The sequence below is a fragment of the Phymastichus coffea genome, unplaced genomic scaffold (genome assembly GCF_024137745.1).
Source record: "Phymastichus coffea isolate CEN01 unplaced genomic scaffold, Cenicafe_Pcof_1.1 PCOF00001, whole genome shotgun sequence".
NCBI lineage: Eukaryota > Metazoa > Arthropoda > Insecta > Hymenoptera > Eulophidae > Phymastichus > Phymastichus coffea.
Window position 1 is genome coordinate 12,401,174 of NW_026706812.1, and position 18,326 is coordinate 12,419,499.

The 18,326-nt window shown below is 42.6% G+C and overlaps 1 protein-coding gene across 5 annotated transcripts in view; it reads left to right on the forward strand.

Moving 5' to 3' along the window:
• Positions 1 to 17,422: 17,422 nt before the first annotated feature.
• The window catches only part of LOC131674545 (protein GVQW3-like), a 119,402-nt gene continuing 118,498 nt past the window's right edge, over positions 17,423 to 18,326 (forward strand). For 3 of the 5 annotated variants that reach the window (XR_009302885.1, XM_058953397.1, XM_058953481.1), the window contains exon 1: positions 17,423 to 17,628. Coding sequence is in view for 4 of the 5 variants with exons in the window: in XM_058953397.1 (XP_058809380.1) it covers positions 17,610 to 17,628 (19 nt within the window). In the remaining variant the exon portion in view is untranslated. Of the gene's footprint in view, positions 17,641 to 18,326 lie in introns of all 5 variants that reach the window. The other 2 variants (XM_058953317.1, XM_058953555.1) reach the window with 1 other exon arrangement.

Below are 18,326 nucleotides of genomic sequence, written 5' to 3' on the forward strand. Positions count from 1 at the left end.
CTTACTCAAGGATATTATTTCATTATAATAATTAATAATTTTAAAATGATACGGAGTTTTTCCGTACTTGAAGTTGGCTGAATAGGCTCTTTGCAGTTCCAGGGAAGTAATATTTGACTTTATGAATTTTTAGGAGTTGGAAAATTTTTCTAAACTACTTTTTGGTATTCTTTCATACAAAAAAAGAGTCCTGGAGAATTTTTAGGTGTTTTAGTACCTAGTGAAGTATCTAATTTTGAGGTTATGTGCTAAAAACATGGGAAAAACGCGGAAAATAACGGTTTTTTCAGTTTTTGAGCATGTTCCGGTCAAAATATTTGGGATTTGGGCACCGCCGTCGAAGGCGTCATACACGCCGCCCTACACCTACTGGAGCAGAAGAGGCGCGAGGAGGAGCAAGCACGGGCGCGAGCTCACGAGAGCTCGACGTCCGTGCTGATCGAAGAGATCCCCTACGAAGAAGGCACCTCAAACCCGTCGACGACGCCCGGGATCACGCGCGTCGACGCACCCCACCTACCGGGAGCCACAACAGCTGCGATCCCGATGCGAGCCCCACCAATCTCCATCGGGACGCACACGGAGAAGACGTCCTTCAGCGATGCGACCTGGCGCCCCAGGTTCACTAGCCAGGCATCCACGCCTGGCGAAAGGACCTGGGAAGAGATCGTGGAGGATTTGAGGGAGGTCGAGCAAGGCTGGGCCACCCTCAACACCCTCCAGTGAACCGTTTACGCGGAATACGACGCGTATACGGCGGCGGGACATCCCCCCAGTAACTTAGGATACTGGAGTCAGGTGGTGTCCCGCCGGCGCTAGTTTGCGCTCGCGCTGAAGGAGGTCCAGCGCCGTCACCGCCAGGCCCTCGAGGGCCCGGCGAGTGACATACCCATGGGCCTCTCCCAGCCTCCGATCGTCGGAGCCAGAACAGCGGCTCCGGAGGTCAGGTCGGAGGCCGCGCCACGCCAGGGCTCGCAAACGTGCGAGGTAAACCTGGTGGTGAACGTGGACGGCAGCCAGGGGGGTCTTGCAACGGGGCTCATCCATATCAATGTGGTAGTAGAGCCCGCGGGTGAGAATCCCACGGTCAAAAGACCGCTGTGGTCCGCCCCGAACCGTAGGGACGGGTTACCACTGACCTCCAGGGAACGAGGCCTCCCACGGGGCACTCTATCCTGCGCTCAGTGGGAGGGGTGCAACGTGTGCCACTACCCCGGGGTGACCCGCACGAATCGTTGCTCCCTTGTACGACGACACGCCGACCTGGTCCAAGAGAGGCTGGGATAGGAGGCGCGCGGTCGTCCTCCACTAGATAACAAAAAGAAGGAATACTAGAGGAATCGCCGAGACCAGCCAGGTGATCTTTCCCTGCCCCCGTGGGCAGGGCCACATCTACACTTGTTCGCGGAATAAAAATTGAGCTAAACATCACATGGACTATGACCCTTTATTATCCTTTCTCCTCTCCACCTCGGAAGGGACAGCGCTAATAGGATTATCGTCGAGGATCCCGTACGTCCAGACTGGAAGGGGGCTGTGACGGTAAACGTCGAATTACCGCTAATAAAATAACCTAATTGCTGCTCGCGGGGGCAGCACCGACCGGGGAGACGAAAAATGAAACGAAGGAATTGGGCGCGCGAGCAGACGGAACGCGCGCGATTGAAAACGAACCAGTGAGGGTTCATCCATCATCGTGCTCGTCCGCTTATTCGATAACTACCGATTCGCAAGCCGCTAAGACCGAAAATCAAGAGATCGTCCGTGCCAGTGATAATCAGGAATGATCGCTGTTGCAAAGGTGCCGTATAGCTGCCAAAGAAGGAGACCTGAGCCGACGGAGAAACGTCGCCCTCCACGAAATCGACAGAGTGTGCGTGATGTTTCGTTATCGAGGGCGAAACCACGTGTGCGCGAATTCGCGATCCGCGACACTAACAAAAACAGTTTTCTCGCAGTGCGACTCGCTATTGTTCACTTCGTACGTCTGCAATATTAAGGTAAGCTGGCCAGCTTAATTTCGCGGTCGTGATACGATTATTGCTCGGTTAATTATTCGTCCGAAGCGTGCATGTAGTAGCTCTACGAACAAAGAGCAGCGAGCGTCCCGACATTGCATGTTGTCGTTGAGCGAGCGCCGATGTCAACATAAACACGCGGGCCGATCTAATGTAGCATTTGATAGAAAATAAAAGGTTCTGTTTGTGATATTAAAAAGTGCTCTCAACGTGTTTGTCCTGAAATGACTCTACTCCTCGTAGATTCGTAGATTTATTGGTTGACTGAAAGCTGTTTCCCTCCTGCTTTCCAACTAACGTATCGAGCATAGGTAATTAGGCGCGCCCTTCGATGGAATTGCGCGAATAAAGTAATTAAACGGTACCCACTCCGTTACAAAATATATATAAATTATGTAATTTAATTGTTATCAATAAAATTTAATTTTATCAATTTATTTTTATTAATAAACTAATTTGATTTAAGAAAAAACAATGTATATATTTACTACCCCCCCCCCCTCCTTTACTCTACTATTTCATGAATTAATAATAATACTTAAAAATAATAATAAATAATAAATAATAATAATAAATAAATAATAAATAAATAATAATAAATTAATAATAAATTAATTAATAATATATAAAAATGCACTCACCAAGACAGGCAGGCACGGCGATGGTGTATCTCTTGGAATAGCACAGGCATTCGTGTTTGCAGTAAGTATCAATGTGTTGCACACACACACACACACATACACACGATAACGCGTGATCTTAAAACACGTGCACACATACGGATGAAGTCGCGGCAGTAGGACGCCATAGTCCAGTCGCTTTTTGGTTATGTATACCTAATATACCCAATAAGAGATACCAAGAGCTATAAGCAGCCGTGACTCACTTGCTAGAGGCTACGGTCTATCCATCCGTAGGAAGCGAGATCGATTCCCCGTGGTGTCTGCTCATTTTTTTCATTAAATCTGAACGTCTGATCTCAGGAGGAGAGGGGACGCCTGATCTAAGAGTGCTGATCTCATAGATCATGCACTTCAGATCACTGATCTGAGGCCCCCTCATGATCTGAGGCCCCCCTGATCTGTGGCCTGCCTAGTTTACCTACTTTCTTGGCTAGTGACGTCCGGAATGACCTTTACCCATGTGTCACCGAATTTATACATTACTGACATTTTAGTATCGCAAGCTGTTTTATTTCCGTATTGTTTTATTATATGCGTTCGAGGTGTGATAAACATCGGGGTCTCGCCGCGCGTGACCGCTAGTTCTTGGTAGCAAATTTCACCTTTTCTAGCTTTGACTTCTACTGGTACGCATTTAATAATGTGTACTACTTCACCCGCCATCATAGCCATGTATCCGGGTTCTCTCATTAAATAGTATGCTTAAAGATCCGGTGATAAAGTGGTAATATTTAATCCGTTTGTAATAACTTTCTTTTTTGATTTGCATTGCTGTAACAGTACATCATGGTATAATTCTTGTAGATGATTTTTAATATGTTTTTCAACGAACATTATTTTAGAATTTACCTAAGTAAAAAGATTCAGATCGTGCATATTTTTAACTTTGTTAGGAATGAAATGCTCACCGAGCCTATTTTCTAATATGAATAATCTCGGGTGTTCTGTTTTAATAATTTCAAAACCGCACTACATCATTTTAACGAGATCTTTGAAAGCAAAAGATATTTCCTCAGAATCCAATACGTAAAGTGGCCTTCGTTCATTACCGACTTCTGTTACTTTAGTGACGGGTCCTGAATATAGATTAGTATACTTGCTGGCTTGGCATGCCTGTGACTCGGTTCGGTAATAGCCGAAGACCTAGAATGCGTATCCAAATATGCTATCAATGCAACGTTCTTCTGTAAATTGACATGAAATTCCGCATTCGAGTTTAATTTTATTTGTTTCCAGCGTTACAGAGTTAAATCTTTCCTCGAGTGATACTTTAACATAGTCAGTAATTTGTACGTTGCTGAATATGCCGTAAGGATTAGAGAAACTTCCCGCGTTAGTGCACGTGCCGTTGGGGGCAATGTATCCTGCTAACTCTATCGGGTGTACGGTAGTTTGATTAATCGTTATGTTTTGTATTAGATTATCTACGATCGTCATTATTCGATAAGAGTGCATTTTATACATTCTTCTCGTGTTACTTCCTTAATGTATTCTATTTCGGAAAAAAGGGGAGCCCATTCATGAGAGAGTGCGCCGCATGTTTTTGCTGATTGTTTAACCTCTACTTTGCAACAACGAACTTTGACAGTTGCAAAATCATTAAGTTGAAGAAGGAATATTTCAGTTACAGTAGAATTGATTATAGGATTAGGAATATCGCATTCAGTAATATCTATAAGAGAAAAGCTAGTAAAGTTAGTAAAATGCTGAAAACAATCGTAGGCTATGAAAGGAGTAACTATTTTGAAGTATTGTTGGAAAAAGATACTAAGAATTACTGCTTTCATCTGAAACATAATTTTTCAATTACTACTTGTTTCGATGTATGATTTTTTTAAGCGATTGGTGTGAACTGTTTGAGTTTCTTTTTCGTCTATTTTTATTTTAATATTTTCTTTTTCTTCGACTTCCAGGACCAAATAGGGACCGGCAAAGTCTGTGAGTTTATGTGGCTTCGGGCCACTTTTTAAAAAAACCCATTGACCGACTTTGAATTTGCTAGGATTTGATTTTTTTTGTATTGTATTTTGGCTTTTTCTTTAGATGTTATTAATTTTTCTCTAGCAACTCGTATTTCATGTATATTATGCAATTGTTTGACCAAGTTCTCTACGTAGCCTTCGTAGGTCGGCAATAAATCTTGCTCTAGTAGGGGCTCTGCGCTTGGTAGACGTGGCTTACGAGCGAACAGCAGTTCCCATGGTGAGAACTGGTAGCTGCTGTGCCAACTTGTATTATAATTAAATATAGCAAGTTCGACATACACGTTCCAATTCTTGGTCTTGGAGGTGAACATTTTTAGGTATTCAATTAATGATAAATGAATTCGCTCAACATTGTTAGCCTGCGGGTGATAAGCCGTTGTAGTAATATGCTTAATTTTGAAGCGAGCTGCAATACGTTTCATTAATTTTGGAGTGAAGTTAATGCTTCTGTCATTTACCATAACGTTAGGTGCTCCAAAAGTACATATTAGTTTTTTAATGCCGTTATCAGCTATAGTAGTAGCTGTTTGATTTGGCATGGGTGTCGCTATAGCGTATTTGGTAAACGTGCACATGCAGGTAAGTAAGTAAGCGTTTGCCGCTTCAGTAGGTTCGAGTGGGCCTACTACTTCTATGCTGACCTTAAAAAAGGGTCAGGCGGAGTATCGGTTATGATCATTTTTTATTTGACATTATGTCTATTTAATTTTCTCAACTAGCTTGGTAAGCATTTTTGAATGAATTCCTGCACATCTTCCTTTAAATGCACCCAGTAGTATTTATTCTTGATACGTTTTTAGGTTCGATTGCAACCGTTATGACCGCCTATCGCTGAACAGTGAACTTCTTCGATTATTTATTGGCGGTGCTCGATGGGGGCGATAACAATATGCCCCTGACATACTATAATCTTGACTTCAGAAGGACCCAGTGTATTTTTTATCATTCATAAAATCTCAAAAAATTCGACGAGTTCAATTTTTTTACTTTGGGCTATACTGACGATTTTAATTTTATTTTCAGTTAAATTCATTACTAATTGCTTGAGTGCCAGATATATATAATTTCTAATGTTTTCCGTAGTCTCTCTATTTTCATGACGGTTTGGGATTATAAAATGCATCTTGTTTCCTATTTTGATCACAGTGGGGACGGCTACTTGTAATTTGTTCATTTGTGGTAGTTTATCATGTTTAAAAAAGCTGAGTGCACCTTCATCCAAGGGGGTTACCAAAGGTGTCAGTGAAGTATAAGTAATTGTCTCGCCTCATAAATAGTGCATCCCGACAATAGATAATGTTTTCATTAGGTAATGTAATGGGTTCGGTAGGGGAGTTGACTTAGTCTTCAAGCATCACGTCTTTAAAGAGGTCATATCCTGTTTTGGTTGCGTATTCTGTTTATTTTTAGAGTCTTCATCATGCGTATTATTTTGTGTACCAATTTTATTGCCTTCGGAGCAGTACGTGACTTCGGCAATTGAAGGATAATTAGTATGTGTGTCTGGTTCTGTTACTGGCGTGTCCATTTCCTGAGGAGGCGGATTTTTTCTCTGACGCGGCAGGAAGGACTTGATGTCTTCTAGGTATTTTGCGCTTGGTTGTCGACCCTTTGTGCGTCGCGTGGTCATTGCATGCATATTTCCTGGCCTTTTGGTGTCATCATCTAGCTGAGCTATCAAGACCAGTGTTTGAACCGGATCTTGCCTAGTTGCTTGAAAATGCTTATTGAGCTGTTCGATTTCCTGTATAGGATTTCGATAGAGTGCGTCTACATTGACATTCGACGGAGCTTTTTTATATCTGACTTTGAAATTAAAATTTTATAACGAAAGTCTCTGATGAGTTGCTTGTGAATTTGGGTCGCTTATCGAGTATAGATGTATGATCGAGTATAGAGTAGGTAATGATGATGAATTTTCGTCCGTGCAGATATGGTCTGAATTGTGACATACTCCATACTACTACTAATAGTTTAAGTCGAATAGCAGGGTAATTACTTTCAGGAGGTGTGAGGGTACGTGAGATGTATGCGATAGCGTGTTCTCGCTCTTCGTTATCAAATTGAGAAAGCAACCCTGCGGTTCCGATTTTGGATGCATCAGTGGTAACGAAAAATGTTCTGTCGTAATCCGGGTGTCTGAGCACCGGAGGTTCGCATAATTTATCTCAGAGTGTCTCGTAAGCTCTTTGCTGCTCTTCCGCCCAAACGAATGGCTGGTGTTTCTTTAATAGAATTTAAATGGTTTAGCGATTTTAGCAAAGTTTGATTCTATTTCGCGAATTTTTTTAATTAGTATTTTGAGTGTAATAAGTTTTCGTTCGTAAGGTGTTTCGACCATTGTAATTTTTTTGTGATAAGATCTTAATTACCAAGAATGAGGGGCCCCCAATTGTTATGCCTAGACGAGGAGGTGTTACGGCTAGACGTAATAATGTTTAATATACTGTCGCATTCGTAAAAGTTGGATCTTAGTCAGGAGTTAACCAGAGGTTGGTTAAAGGGATAGCGTCTTTATTATATGTAGTGTGTTTAGGTAGATAACTTAGTTTCTTACCTTGTTAGACTGGGCTTCAGAGGAGAGTTTATGAAAAAGTCTCAGGTGTTTGCACTTGATTAAGATTTATTGTTGAAAAAACAAGTTTATAATGCTTAGTAGAGTACAATTCCGGTTCTGAGTAACCAGGTAGCGGAACTTAGAAATAATACAATAACTAAATTACTGAGTTACTACTCTTTGAGTAGGAATCAGTATGAGTACGAGTATGAGTATTAGTTTGAGTATGAGCTATCGCGGATCCTGATCCAGCCTTTTTATACCATAGGCTGATGTGCCCCTTCCCTTGTTTTTGCTAAATTAATATACGGTGAGTAATATTCGCGGAAATATTATGGAGAACGTGCCCTCGAGGGCTCCTCGGAAAGGGTCCGGCGATGTCGCCCGCTACCAGTGGCCAAGGCGTAGACAACATCCGATCCTGCATGGGCCCGCGCAGCAGTCGTTGTTCGACTTTAAACTGCTGACGAACCTGACACTTTTGGACGTAACCCTTGACGTCCGCGTACAACCCTGGCCAATAGTAAAACTGAGCGACGCGGGCGAAGGTCTTCTCGCGTCCAAAATGTCCCGCAGTCTCAAGGTCGTGGGCCTCGAACAGGACAGCCTTGCGGTCTTCCGGTGGCACGACAAGCTTCCATGCGTCCTCGTACCCATTTTCGCCTTGGTAATCGCAGCTCGGCTTTTGGTGATACATCACTTTGCCAACTACTTTCCAATCCGGGTAGTCTGCTGGATTGTCCTCGACACGTCTGAACGGTTCCGCGTACCAGGCTTTGTCACCTGGCTTCGGCTGGTCCAATGCACTAACCTCAGCCTTCGTGGGCTCAAAAGCGCGCGACAACGCATCGGGTAATACGTTGTTGGCCTCCTTTCGATACTCGATCTTGAAAGTATGACCTTGGAGTTGTAAGGCCCATCGGGCTAGACGTCCTATCGGGTTCTTCAGGTTATACAGCCATTTCAGACTGTTGTGGTCAGTTACCACCTTGAATCGGTACGCCTCTATGTATGGGCGGAACTTCCGTATGGTCCATACGACCGCCAAGCACTCGCGCTCCGTGGCAGAGTAATTTTGCTCCGCTGGGTTAAGGACTCTGCTAGCGTAATCGATGATCCGGTCTCCGTCTCCTACTCTTTGAAGTAGGACGGCGCCGATTCCCGTAGCGCTAGCATCCGTTTCCAGCACGTACTGCCCGTCGGGTTCCGGTAACCCGAGGCGCGGTGCGGATATCATGAGTGCCTTAAGTTTGGCGAAGGCTTGTTCTTGGTCTGGTCCCCATACATATTCGCTCTTTTTCCCCGTCAATTTCGTTAACGGTTGAGCGTGTGTGGCGAAGTCACTCAAGAATCGGCGGGTACCATGAAGCAACCCCCAGGAAGGTGCGCAGCTGTCGCACGTTTCCTGGTCGTGGGTACTCCACGATAGAGCGTACCTTTTCAGGGTCGGGCCTGATACCCTCACGGTTAATCAACAAATCCAAGTATTTGGCCTCAGGTTTGCAGAAGAAACTCTTCTCTCGATTAATCGAGAGGCCAGCTCTACACAACCTATCCAACACGGTTTTAAGATGTTGTAGGTGATCTTCGAATTTGGACGATACTACGATGATATCGTCCAAATAGACGAAGGCGAAATCGCTAAGCTCGGATCCGACCACGCTATCTATCAACCGTTGGAAGGTGGCGTCGGCGTACGAGAGACCGAATGTTATTCGCACGAAATGGAAATGTCCCAGTCCGGGCACGGTAAAGGCAGTGATAGGTCGAGATTCGGTCTTGAGTGGTATTTGGTGATACGCGCTACTGAGGTCGAGTGTGGAGATATAGCGCGCGTTTTGTAAGCACCTCAATATATCTTGCATAAACGGTAGGGGATACGCATTTGGCTCGGTGACCTTGTTGACCTTCCTGAAGTCTATACAAAATCGATACGAGCCATCCTTCTTGCGTATAATAACCATTGGGCTCGACCAGCCAGTGTCCTCTGGTTCGATCACCCCTTGGTCGAACATCTCCCTTACCAGTCTATGCATTTCTTGCTTGACCTTGTGTGATACCGGATAGTAGCGCTGTTTGATCGGTTTCGTATCACCGACCCGAATCTCGTGTTCAATGCCTGCCGCACATCCCAAGCCCACGGGGGCCTGCGATAAGGCCTCGCCGATGGTCCTCTGCAATATCGCCTATTAAGAGGCTGTCACCTGGGCTAGTCCGATTGTAGCTAATCTCGGACCAGCCTCTAAGCTAGCTACCTCTAGCTTCATCTTGGCTTGTGATTCCTTGAACAGCAACGTATTATCGTCGGGGTCAAGTACCGCTCTAAACGATCTGACAAAATTCACTCCCAGGATACATTCCTCGACGAGGGTTGGGAGGATAGCTACCCTCGTCGGCATCGTCATCTCCCCTACGGTGAACGGCAACCTGGCATGGCCAACGATCGTCAACTTACGACCATCGGGTAGTCCTGCCGTACCCGCGTGGGTGGTATCTAACCTGACGCCTAGCACAGACGCTATCTGCAGAGCATTACTAACCATTGCTGTGGTGGAAGCTCCCGGATCATAGAGAGCCCGTATCTGGAAGTCTCCTATTTTCACCGGTAGCCACCAGCGCGTTTCCTGTTCCGGGGAATATAGCGGAACAGATTCGGCGGCTCCAAAGCCTTGCTCTTTGCACACCATAGCGCTAGCTACTGTGCTCTTGCGTGGTAAAGTGACGTCACTTGTCGCTCGAACCACCTTGGTTCGGACGATCGGAGTTTCCATGGGGTTACTCTTCGACGGTTTATCTGCCGTTACCCGCGCCCCCGAGGGCGTGTGCGATCCATTCGCCACCACCTCGGCCGGTTCAGGGTCTTGGGCTTTACTAACGTCAATACCCTCTCTCTCCGCGTTCACTTTACCGCCATGTTCATCATTTGCGCCACCAGGGGAGTTCTCGCTCTCGTCGCTCAACACGCTCGCTACTATCGGCGCTGACTGTGTTGGCGAAGGCCGCGAGATCTCGTTTACGGGATTTGGTTTAGGGGACGAAGGAGTGGGGTCAACCCCACCTAACCACTCCTTTCCTTATTTCCCTTATTGCATTGGGGTCAGTACTTCCTGCTGTACCCCAGTAATCCACACTCGATGCATTTGAGTGGCTTAGAGTCTCTCTCCCGTCTTCGAGGAGCTTCCGGCTTCTTAGTTTGGTCCTCTGAGGTCAGGTTTTTCCCGGTGAAGTTATTCTTCATCCCTTCCGATATCTCCTTGAGAGATAGCAGCACTTGGCTCAGTATATCGGTGGGTGGAGCCTTCTTCTCGCCATCAACTGCCTCTAGGCTCGGACTAGGTGTCGCCCCCAAGGGCGTCGGCGTATAGACGATCTGGTGTGTCACCTTCTCGAGCATTTTCTCCATACGGTCCAACCTGTCGCTGACCTCCGGTTTATCGCTGGACATCGCTGCCACCTTGCCCTTACGGCCCTTGCTTCTATCGGTGCGAGGGTGGTGTGCTAACTCCAGGTACAGAGTTGCCTGAGGGTCCGGTACCACCCGTTCTACCTTTCGCTGGTGTAAGCTGTTCTGTGCCGCCGTGGCCAGCGCGCTCAGGGTCCGTATGGAGTTCACTTCGGACCTCCGCACTTGACCTTGAATGTCCGGGAGAAGGTTGGCGTGCAGCAGGTCCAATTGACAATCAGGCGTCATCTGGGGGTTCAGCCGCTTCACACATCAGACCCATCATGTTGGCGACGTAAACATTCACGGGTTCGTCGAGGTCCTGGTATCGGCTCTGAACTTCCCTCATCAGACGCTGTTGCTGCTGCACGCTGGTCCCAAACCACTCTCTTGTGTCCATCTCGAACTCAGCGTAGGAGAGCCATTCCTCCTTCATCGTCTCGTACCAGGTGAGGGCGGGACCGACGAGCAGCTCCGATACCGTTAGGAGCATCTCGTCTTCTATGAGTCCTGCGCCATTCCTCAAGTTGTCCAGCCTAGACAGCAAGGTGTCAATACTCGCATTGCCCTCTCCTGAAAACTTCAGTTTCCAACTACGGACAATGCGACCAACATCCCTTGTATTCGACCAAGGGTTTGTTATCTGCTGAGATGACTACATGCTCGGCGGGTGGTTATTCACTTCAGCATTAACTCCACTGATGGACCTGCCGGTGGCCCCCGTGGGCCTCTGTCTGGATCCAGCTGGAGTACTTTGAGGTAACCTGGTGTCGTAATGGTAGGTGAAGGTATCTTGGAATGCTATGCTCCTACGCGTGTTTTCTTGTTGTCGCATTTCGCTGGAATTATTCGCATTGTCTTGCTGTACATTTCTATTTTCGGCTTTTTTCAATGTGCTCATCCTGGCAGATAGGTCCTCCAGTTGGCTTTTCACATTGCTGCAGTTGTTGTATATTTGGTCTAATACTTTCGTTAGACTCGACACATTCACTCTTAATGAGTCTAGCAGCTCGAGCTTCTTCTCATTCTCTCTGGACCGGAAAATGAGATCTTGAATCATCACAGCGAATGCCGGCGGGAGTTGCAATTGGCTACCATCATTAGCCGTTATTGTGATGTTTTTGTTACTGCTCGTACTTTCGCCGTCGTCCAGTACGTTTGTGATGTTTATCGCTGTTTCTTGAATCCGCGATATCACTTCTGCACTCTGCATTTGCTGGGCTAGCGGGTGTTCTCCTTCTTGCTCGGATGCTGTGTGTTCGGCGCATAAGGATACTATTATCTCCGAGCGTAGGGCTGCCCTTCTGCCGCAGAGTAGTCGCCTAACAACCAGTTTTTCAGTCGTCCAGCTCTCGAGAGCTTATTCCCGCTTGCCTTGAGCTCAGGTGTTCGAGGTACTCGTTAATTTCCTCGTCTTGGAGCGTCAACACCCAGTCTTCTACCTCTTTTTGAGTGCGGTCCATTGTCATCTGTTAGTTGTGTTGAGGCTAATTTTAACGAAAATTTACACGCGTGTTTCACGCGTGATGCGAGTGCGAGTGCTATATTAAAAATCGGTAAGCGAGTGAAAATTTGGACTTTATTAGCCGACGATAGGCTCAACCAAGGGTATTCACTATTGTATTTACCGAAAGGCTATTTGCTCGTTATTGCGCAATATAATGATCCTGCCTATCAGGCGCACTAACTGTTTGTTAGCGCGGCTGTGTTGGTTAGTATCTAAAATATTATAACGAGCGTCTATGTGCGTAATCACCAATAATCGCAGCTAACAATATTTAAAAATTACATTAACGTTAAGACAACACAATATCAAATAAAATTACCAATTTGGAATTTCTTTTGTTTGAATGTTGCCGGTGTTAGTTTTCCCCGGGCCGGGGAACGGGTACAATATTTATTTGCAGCAACTTTCAAAACTTATTGGTGTTTATGCTTGGCTAAGAGTCGTTCGGTCGCACTCGCACGCGCTTACAGCGACTATTTACAATTTATCGTCGCGGCGGGCCTTCGCAAGCTAACTAACAGAGAAGCGATGTTTAGTCTGTGGCCTTTAACTCAAAGTGCGCACAACAACACTTTGATTGCCACCTAAGTCGCTGGTTGACTGAGCGCAAGGTCAATGTTTAGAACTGGCGTTTTGAAGAATCATAAACGCCTTAGGTTCTTTTACGTTGGGCGCCATGTAACGGGGTTAATACCGTTTATTTAATTTAATGCGCACGATCGTATTGAAGAGTGCGCGTGATTACCTATACGTTTAAACATGAAAACCGGAGAGCAGGAGGGAACGGGTATCAGTCAACCAACTATCTACTATTGAAATAAATACGATGAAATTCTAATCAATATCACATGCGAGATCGTTTATTACCTCTTAATGCTACACTGTATTCGGCCCGCGTGTTTATGTTTACATGACGCGCGCACGACAACAACATGCAGTGTCGGATCGTTCGCCGCTCTTTGTTCGCCGGGTTAATACATGCACGCTTCTTACAGAGTACGAGAGATTAGTTACAGACGATTCTACTACGATCGCGAAATTAAGCTGGCCAGCTTATCTTATTATCAGTCGGACGGAGAGCGAAAAAAAAAGTTCGTAGACGTGACTCGGGGAAGCCCGCTTCTGTGGTCGATCGGCTCTCGCGGCCGATTTCGCCCTCGATGGCGAAACTCCTCACACATGCACGCTTACACGCACTCGTCTATATCGGATGATGGCACAGTTTCCGTCTCTCCTTATTAAATCGTTTCGGCACTCAGGAAAGCTCGGGAAAACGTCAAAAATATTTGTTGCACAGCTCTGCGATCGGGTTCTAGTCCTCGACACCCTCAGGCGATATCGATAGCTGATCCTCGACTGGTTCATTTTCGTACGCGCGCGTTCCGTCCCGTCGCGTGCCGAATTCCCTCGTCACATTTTCCCCAACCGGTAGGTGCTGCCCTCGCAGGCAGCCGCATGGTTGGGCCGTTAGCGCTAATAAGACGTTTACCGTCACACTGCATATATAAGTCCGTATAACAATACAAGCACTTCGAGCGTATGAGGCAGATGTTACCGGCAGTCGAGCCTTAACGATGAGTCCAAGCGGTAGCATCGGGACGAAACGCTTCTATCTTAGGAACATCTCAGAGTTATCCAACAGACAAGCAGATCCACAGGAGCAAGCAACATCACTTCAACAAAAACAACTGAGCCAAGAAGACGCCTTCGAAGAAGAAGTAAAAGTAGGATCCTCTGGTAGACTATTATTATTTAGTAATAGATGAAAAGAATTTACTGCTGATGAACATATTTTAGGGATTATCAAAGGCTATGAAATCTCATTTAAAAGTAAACCGGTACAATTTACACCTCCTTCTATTAATATACGTGAAAAAGACACCGTCTTTTTCAATGGTATGGATTCAATGGTATGGATAGATTTATTCTTAACCTAAAGTTATTAAATAAGTTCATCGACACTCCTCATTTTAAGATTGAGGATCTTCGCACGGATACCAAACTTATTTTTTCCGACTGTTTTATATGTGTACCACAGACATACAAGATTCTTTCCTTACGGTTTCAATCCATAAGAAGAGCAGAATTTACATTCGGTTCTGTTTTAATAACGTCACTTATCAATTTACGTGTTTACCTTTTGCACTTTGCCTGACACCCTATATTTTTCCTAAAATCATGAAGGTTCCTTTAGCCTTTCTTAGGTCTGAAAGCTATTCAGTAGTTTTATACTTAGATGATTTTTTAGGAATTGCGGAAAAAAAGGCTCTTTATACAAAACTAAAACGTCGTATCGTTCAAGTTTTGTCTTATCTTGGTTTCATTATAAACTCGGTCAAGGGTACGGATGACCCTTGTCATGTCGATACTAAGAAAACGTACGTGACGAACCATGATAAGTGTCACACATGACGGGTTATGGTAACTAATCGGGTATTGGTAATTTAACTTCCTATCGTATCAACCCTCCCGGAAACATTTGTAAATCTATCTAGCGAGATAGATTAGTCTAAGCACGTTCTCCATAATATTTCCGCTAATATTACTCACTGCATGTTGATTCGGCAAAAACAAGGGAAGGGACACATCAGCCTATGGTATAAAAAGGCTGGATCAGGATCCGCGGCAGTTCATATTCTAGTTCATACTCTAGTTCATATTCAAGCTGATATTCAAGCTAGTACTCGTACTTATACTGATTTAGTTATTTCTAAGTTTCGCTACCCGGTTACTCAGAACCGGAATTATACTCTGCTAAGCATTATAAACTTGTCTTTAATCAATAAATCTTAATCAAGTGCAAAAACCTGAGACTACTTAGTAAAATCTCTTCTGAAACCCAGTCCTAACAAGGTAAGAAACTAAGTTATCTACCTAAACACACTACATATAATAAAGACGCTATCCCTTTAACCACCCTCTGCTGAACTCCTGACTAAGATCCAACTTTTACGAACGCGACAGTATTTTAAACATTATTACGTCTAGTCATAACATCTTCTCGCCTAGACATAACACCCTGCTCAGCTTTGTGAATTTCTAGGATTTATTATTAACTCCAAATAGTTTAATATTGGTCTACCTATTGCCAAGAAATAAAATTTATTGTCTCTGCTTCACACTTTTCTTCGCAATTTGCACTGCTCAATTTTCGACCTAGCCAAGTTAACTGGCAAACTAGTCGCTGCTAATTGTCCTGCTATCGACTATGGTGGCTCTATACCAAGAAATTGGAACATTATAAAACCTTTTGTCTATTGATCAATGATCACATTTACAAAGTCAAAGTACCCATCCCGGATTACATAAGACAAGATCTTTTTTGGTGGATTAATAATATTAACTCCGCTACTGGCAAGATTAGATCTACAGTATTCGATCTAACTATATTCACCGATGCATCTAACTCTGGTTGGGGTGCTACTGATGGTCACGATAGCATTTTTGGATTTTGGAACGTTAGACAGAATCTTTTCCACATTAATTATAAAGAACAACTCACTATTAAATTTGCTCTAGCAAAGCTTGCTTCCCAGCTATCCAATTGTCAAATTTTATTACGCGTGGACAACACCACAGCTATAGCTTATATTAACAAAATGGGAGGCATTTGTTTCACAAACTATAACAAACTCGCTAGAGAGATCTGGCAGTGGGCAAAGAAAAGAAGTATTTTCATTTTCGCATCCTATATCGCTTCCAAAGACAACTATGAAGCTGATACGCTTTTACGGGTGAGAAACTTAGACACTGAATGGGAATTGTGCCCTCGTGCCTTCTCAAGCATTATTAAAAGATTTGGTGAACCATTGATAGATCTTTTTGCTAACTATAGTAACTCAAAATGCTCACTTTTCTGTTCTTGGTTCCCAGACACCAATGCTTACCTGGTCGATGCATTCACCATGAGCTGGAATCTGTTTTATTTTTACGCCTTTCCTCCTTTCTCATTAATTCTTAAATCTTTGAGAAAGATAAGCATTGAAAAGGCTACCGGCATTATTATTGTACCTAATTGGCCTAGCCAACCATGGTACCCCCTGCTATTATCTCTTACTAGAGAGTGTATTACTCTAAATCCTAGAGATGACTTATTATAATCTCCTTGTAGGTTCCTTCCAGGAAACATCCAAAATCGAAACATCTCTCACTACTAGCAGTTTTAGTGTCAGGGCAGCTTTCCTTAAGAGAGACGTCCCAGCCAAAGCGATTAACAGCGTTACTTCGTCTCTGGCCACTTCTACTCAGTTTCAATATAATTCAGCCTGAAATTAATTTTACGCATAATAATAATTAATTTCAGGATAGAAAAATATTAAAGGCGTGGGCGGGGGGGGGGGGGGTTCAGATAGATTCCACATTAATGAGTTTAAATTGTTATTTGTAGAATTCGAAAATAGACTCGAAGCGGATTAAATTTTAAGTTCGGTTGAACGTCCTTGTTTTAACAGGGTGTAAATAAAAAAATTTCCGCTTTAATAAAGTGAACAATTTCATAAATTTGCATTGTATTTTATTATAAAAAATATGATATTCGAAATTAGGTTATGATTAGAAATATGTTTCTTTGCCTTATACAAAACATAATTTTCCCATTTCGTATTTATTTACAAATTTGAAATTCGAGGTTATGCTCATGACCTTAAAAAGTTACTAGATCTTTAGTAACCGACCTACTGTCGTTCACCGTTAGTTTCTATTCGCTCGTTCACTGGTCGTATTATATTTTCGAAAATTTTTGTTGAACGAACGTGCTAAGAATAGGCTCCTGGATTGCCCATTCCCCAGTGGTTTAAAAAGTGTCCTATATGAACTAGTCTTTTATAAGCGTCTATACTCGTTGTACATACTAACTGTAAAATACAAATAGCCAACGGTTATATGAAATAATACTGTGTCATTGTAATTGAATATTAATTATGTCATTTCAAATTTTTTATAAAAAATATCTTAGTTGTTATACATACAGTTCTGTGAAAAATTAATTTTAATAGTGATAAAATTTTTGAGATCTTTACATTTCAGAAATATTCGCTTTTGAATAAGCTATTATTTCATAAAGTTAGTTAAAAAAATTTTCCTACTTTAATAATTTTTTATTTTGATATGCAAATGAGACAAATTATTTGGAATACATAGGCCATCTGAAAAGTCATCTGAAAAAAAATTTCTTAATTTTGAGCATTTTCACGGGTTGATCTAGGGTGGGGGACTGAATGCGCGAGTAAAATTTAATTTCGTCTGCTGCTAGTTTCATTCTTGTAGTGTGAATTTTAATATAAGTACATATAATTGGTATCAATTCTATTTAAATTAAGTTCTGCAAAAAAAAAAACCGTTCTCTATTAAATTGAAAATATATAAAATTATTTTACTGGAATTGAAAGAATTGAAGCAAAACTTCATTTATTTCCAGTATGGCATCTGTATCAACAGGTTATTATTTAAGTAAATTATATTCTAGTCTCATAATATTAATTGTATTATATTTAAATAGTTTTACTAAGTACATTTTATATGTTTAATTCATCACAACGCATCTTATACTCTGATTATGAATCATGGATGAAATTGATTGTATGCCCACAGTATATTTATCAGTTAATAAAAACCTTTCATTGAAATGGCTTATCACATAATTCAGGATAATTTGAAGTCAAATCTTTATTTTTCTGTGGCTGTGAATAAATTTATATTTTTATAATAAATAATACATTATGTAAGTTGTAGTGATGCAATAATGCCATAGAAATAAGTGTTAAATAAATCGTTAACTTTAAATTTTATACACTACACTAATAGTATTAAATTATCTAAATTTATTTTTCTATAGTTATCTTAATAATTTTTATGTGCTGGATTGAAATTACAACAAATTATTACTTTGGTTGAAAATTCATGTTGCTATTTATTTGGTACATGAGTTATAGATTTAGATAAAACTTAAGATATTACAAATATTTATAATTGAATCTTAATAAAACTATTTTCATAAACATATCTATTCTAAATATTTCATATCTAAAATTATTTAAATCAGGTATTATAACTAATGTTAAATATTTAATTAAGTGATACATGGCTATGGCTTAAGTAACGCTTGTATATGATGTTAACTAATGTTAAATATAATG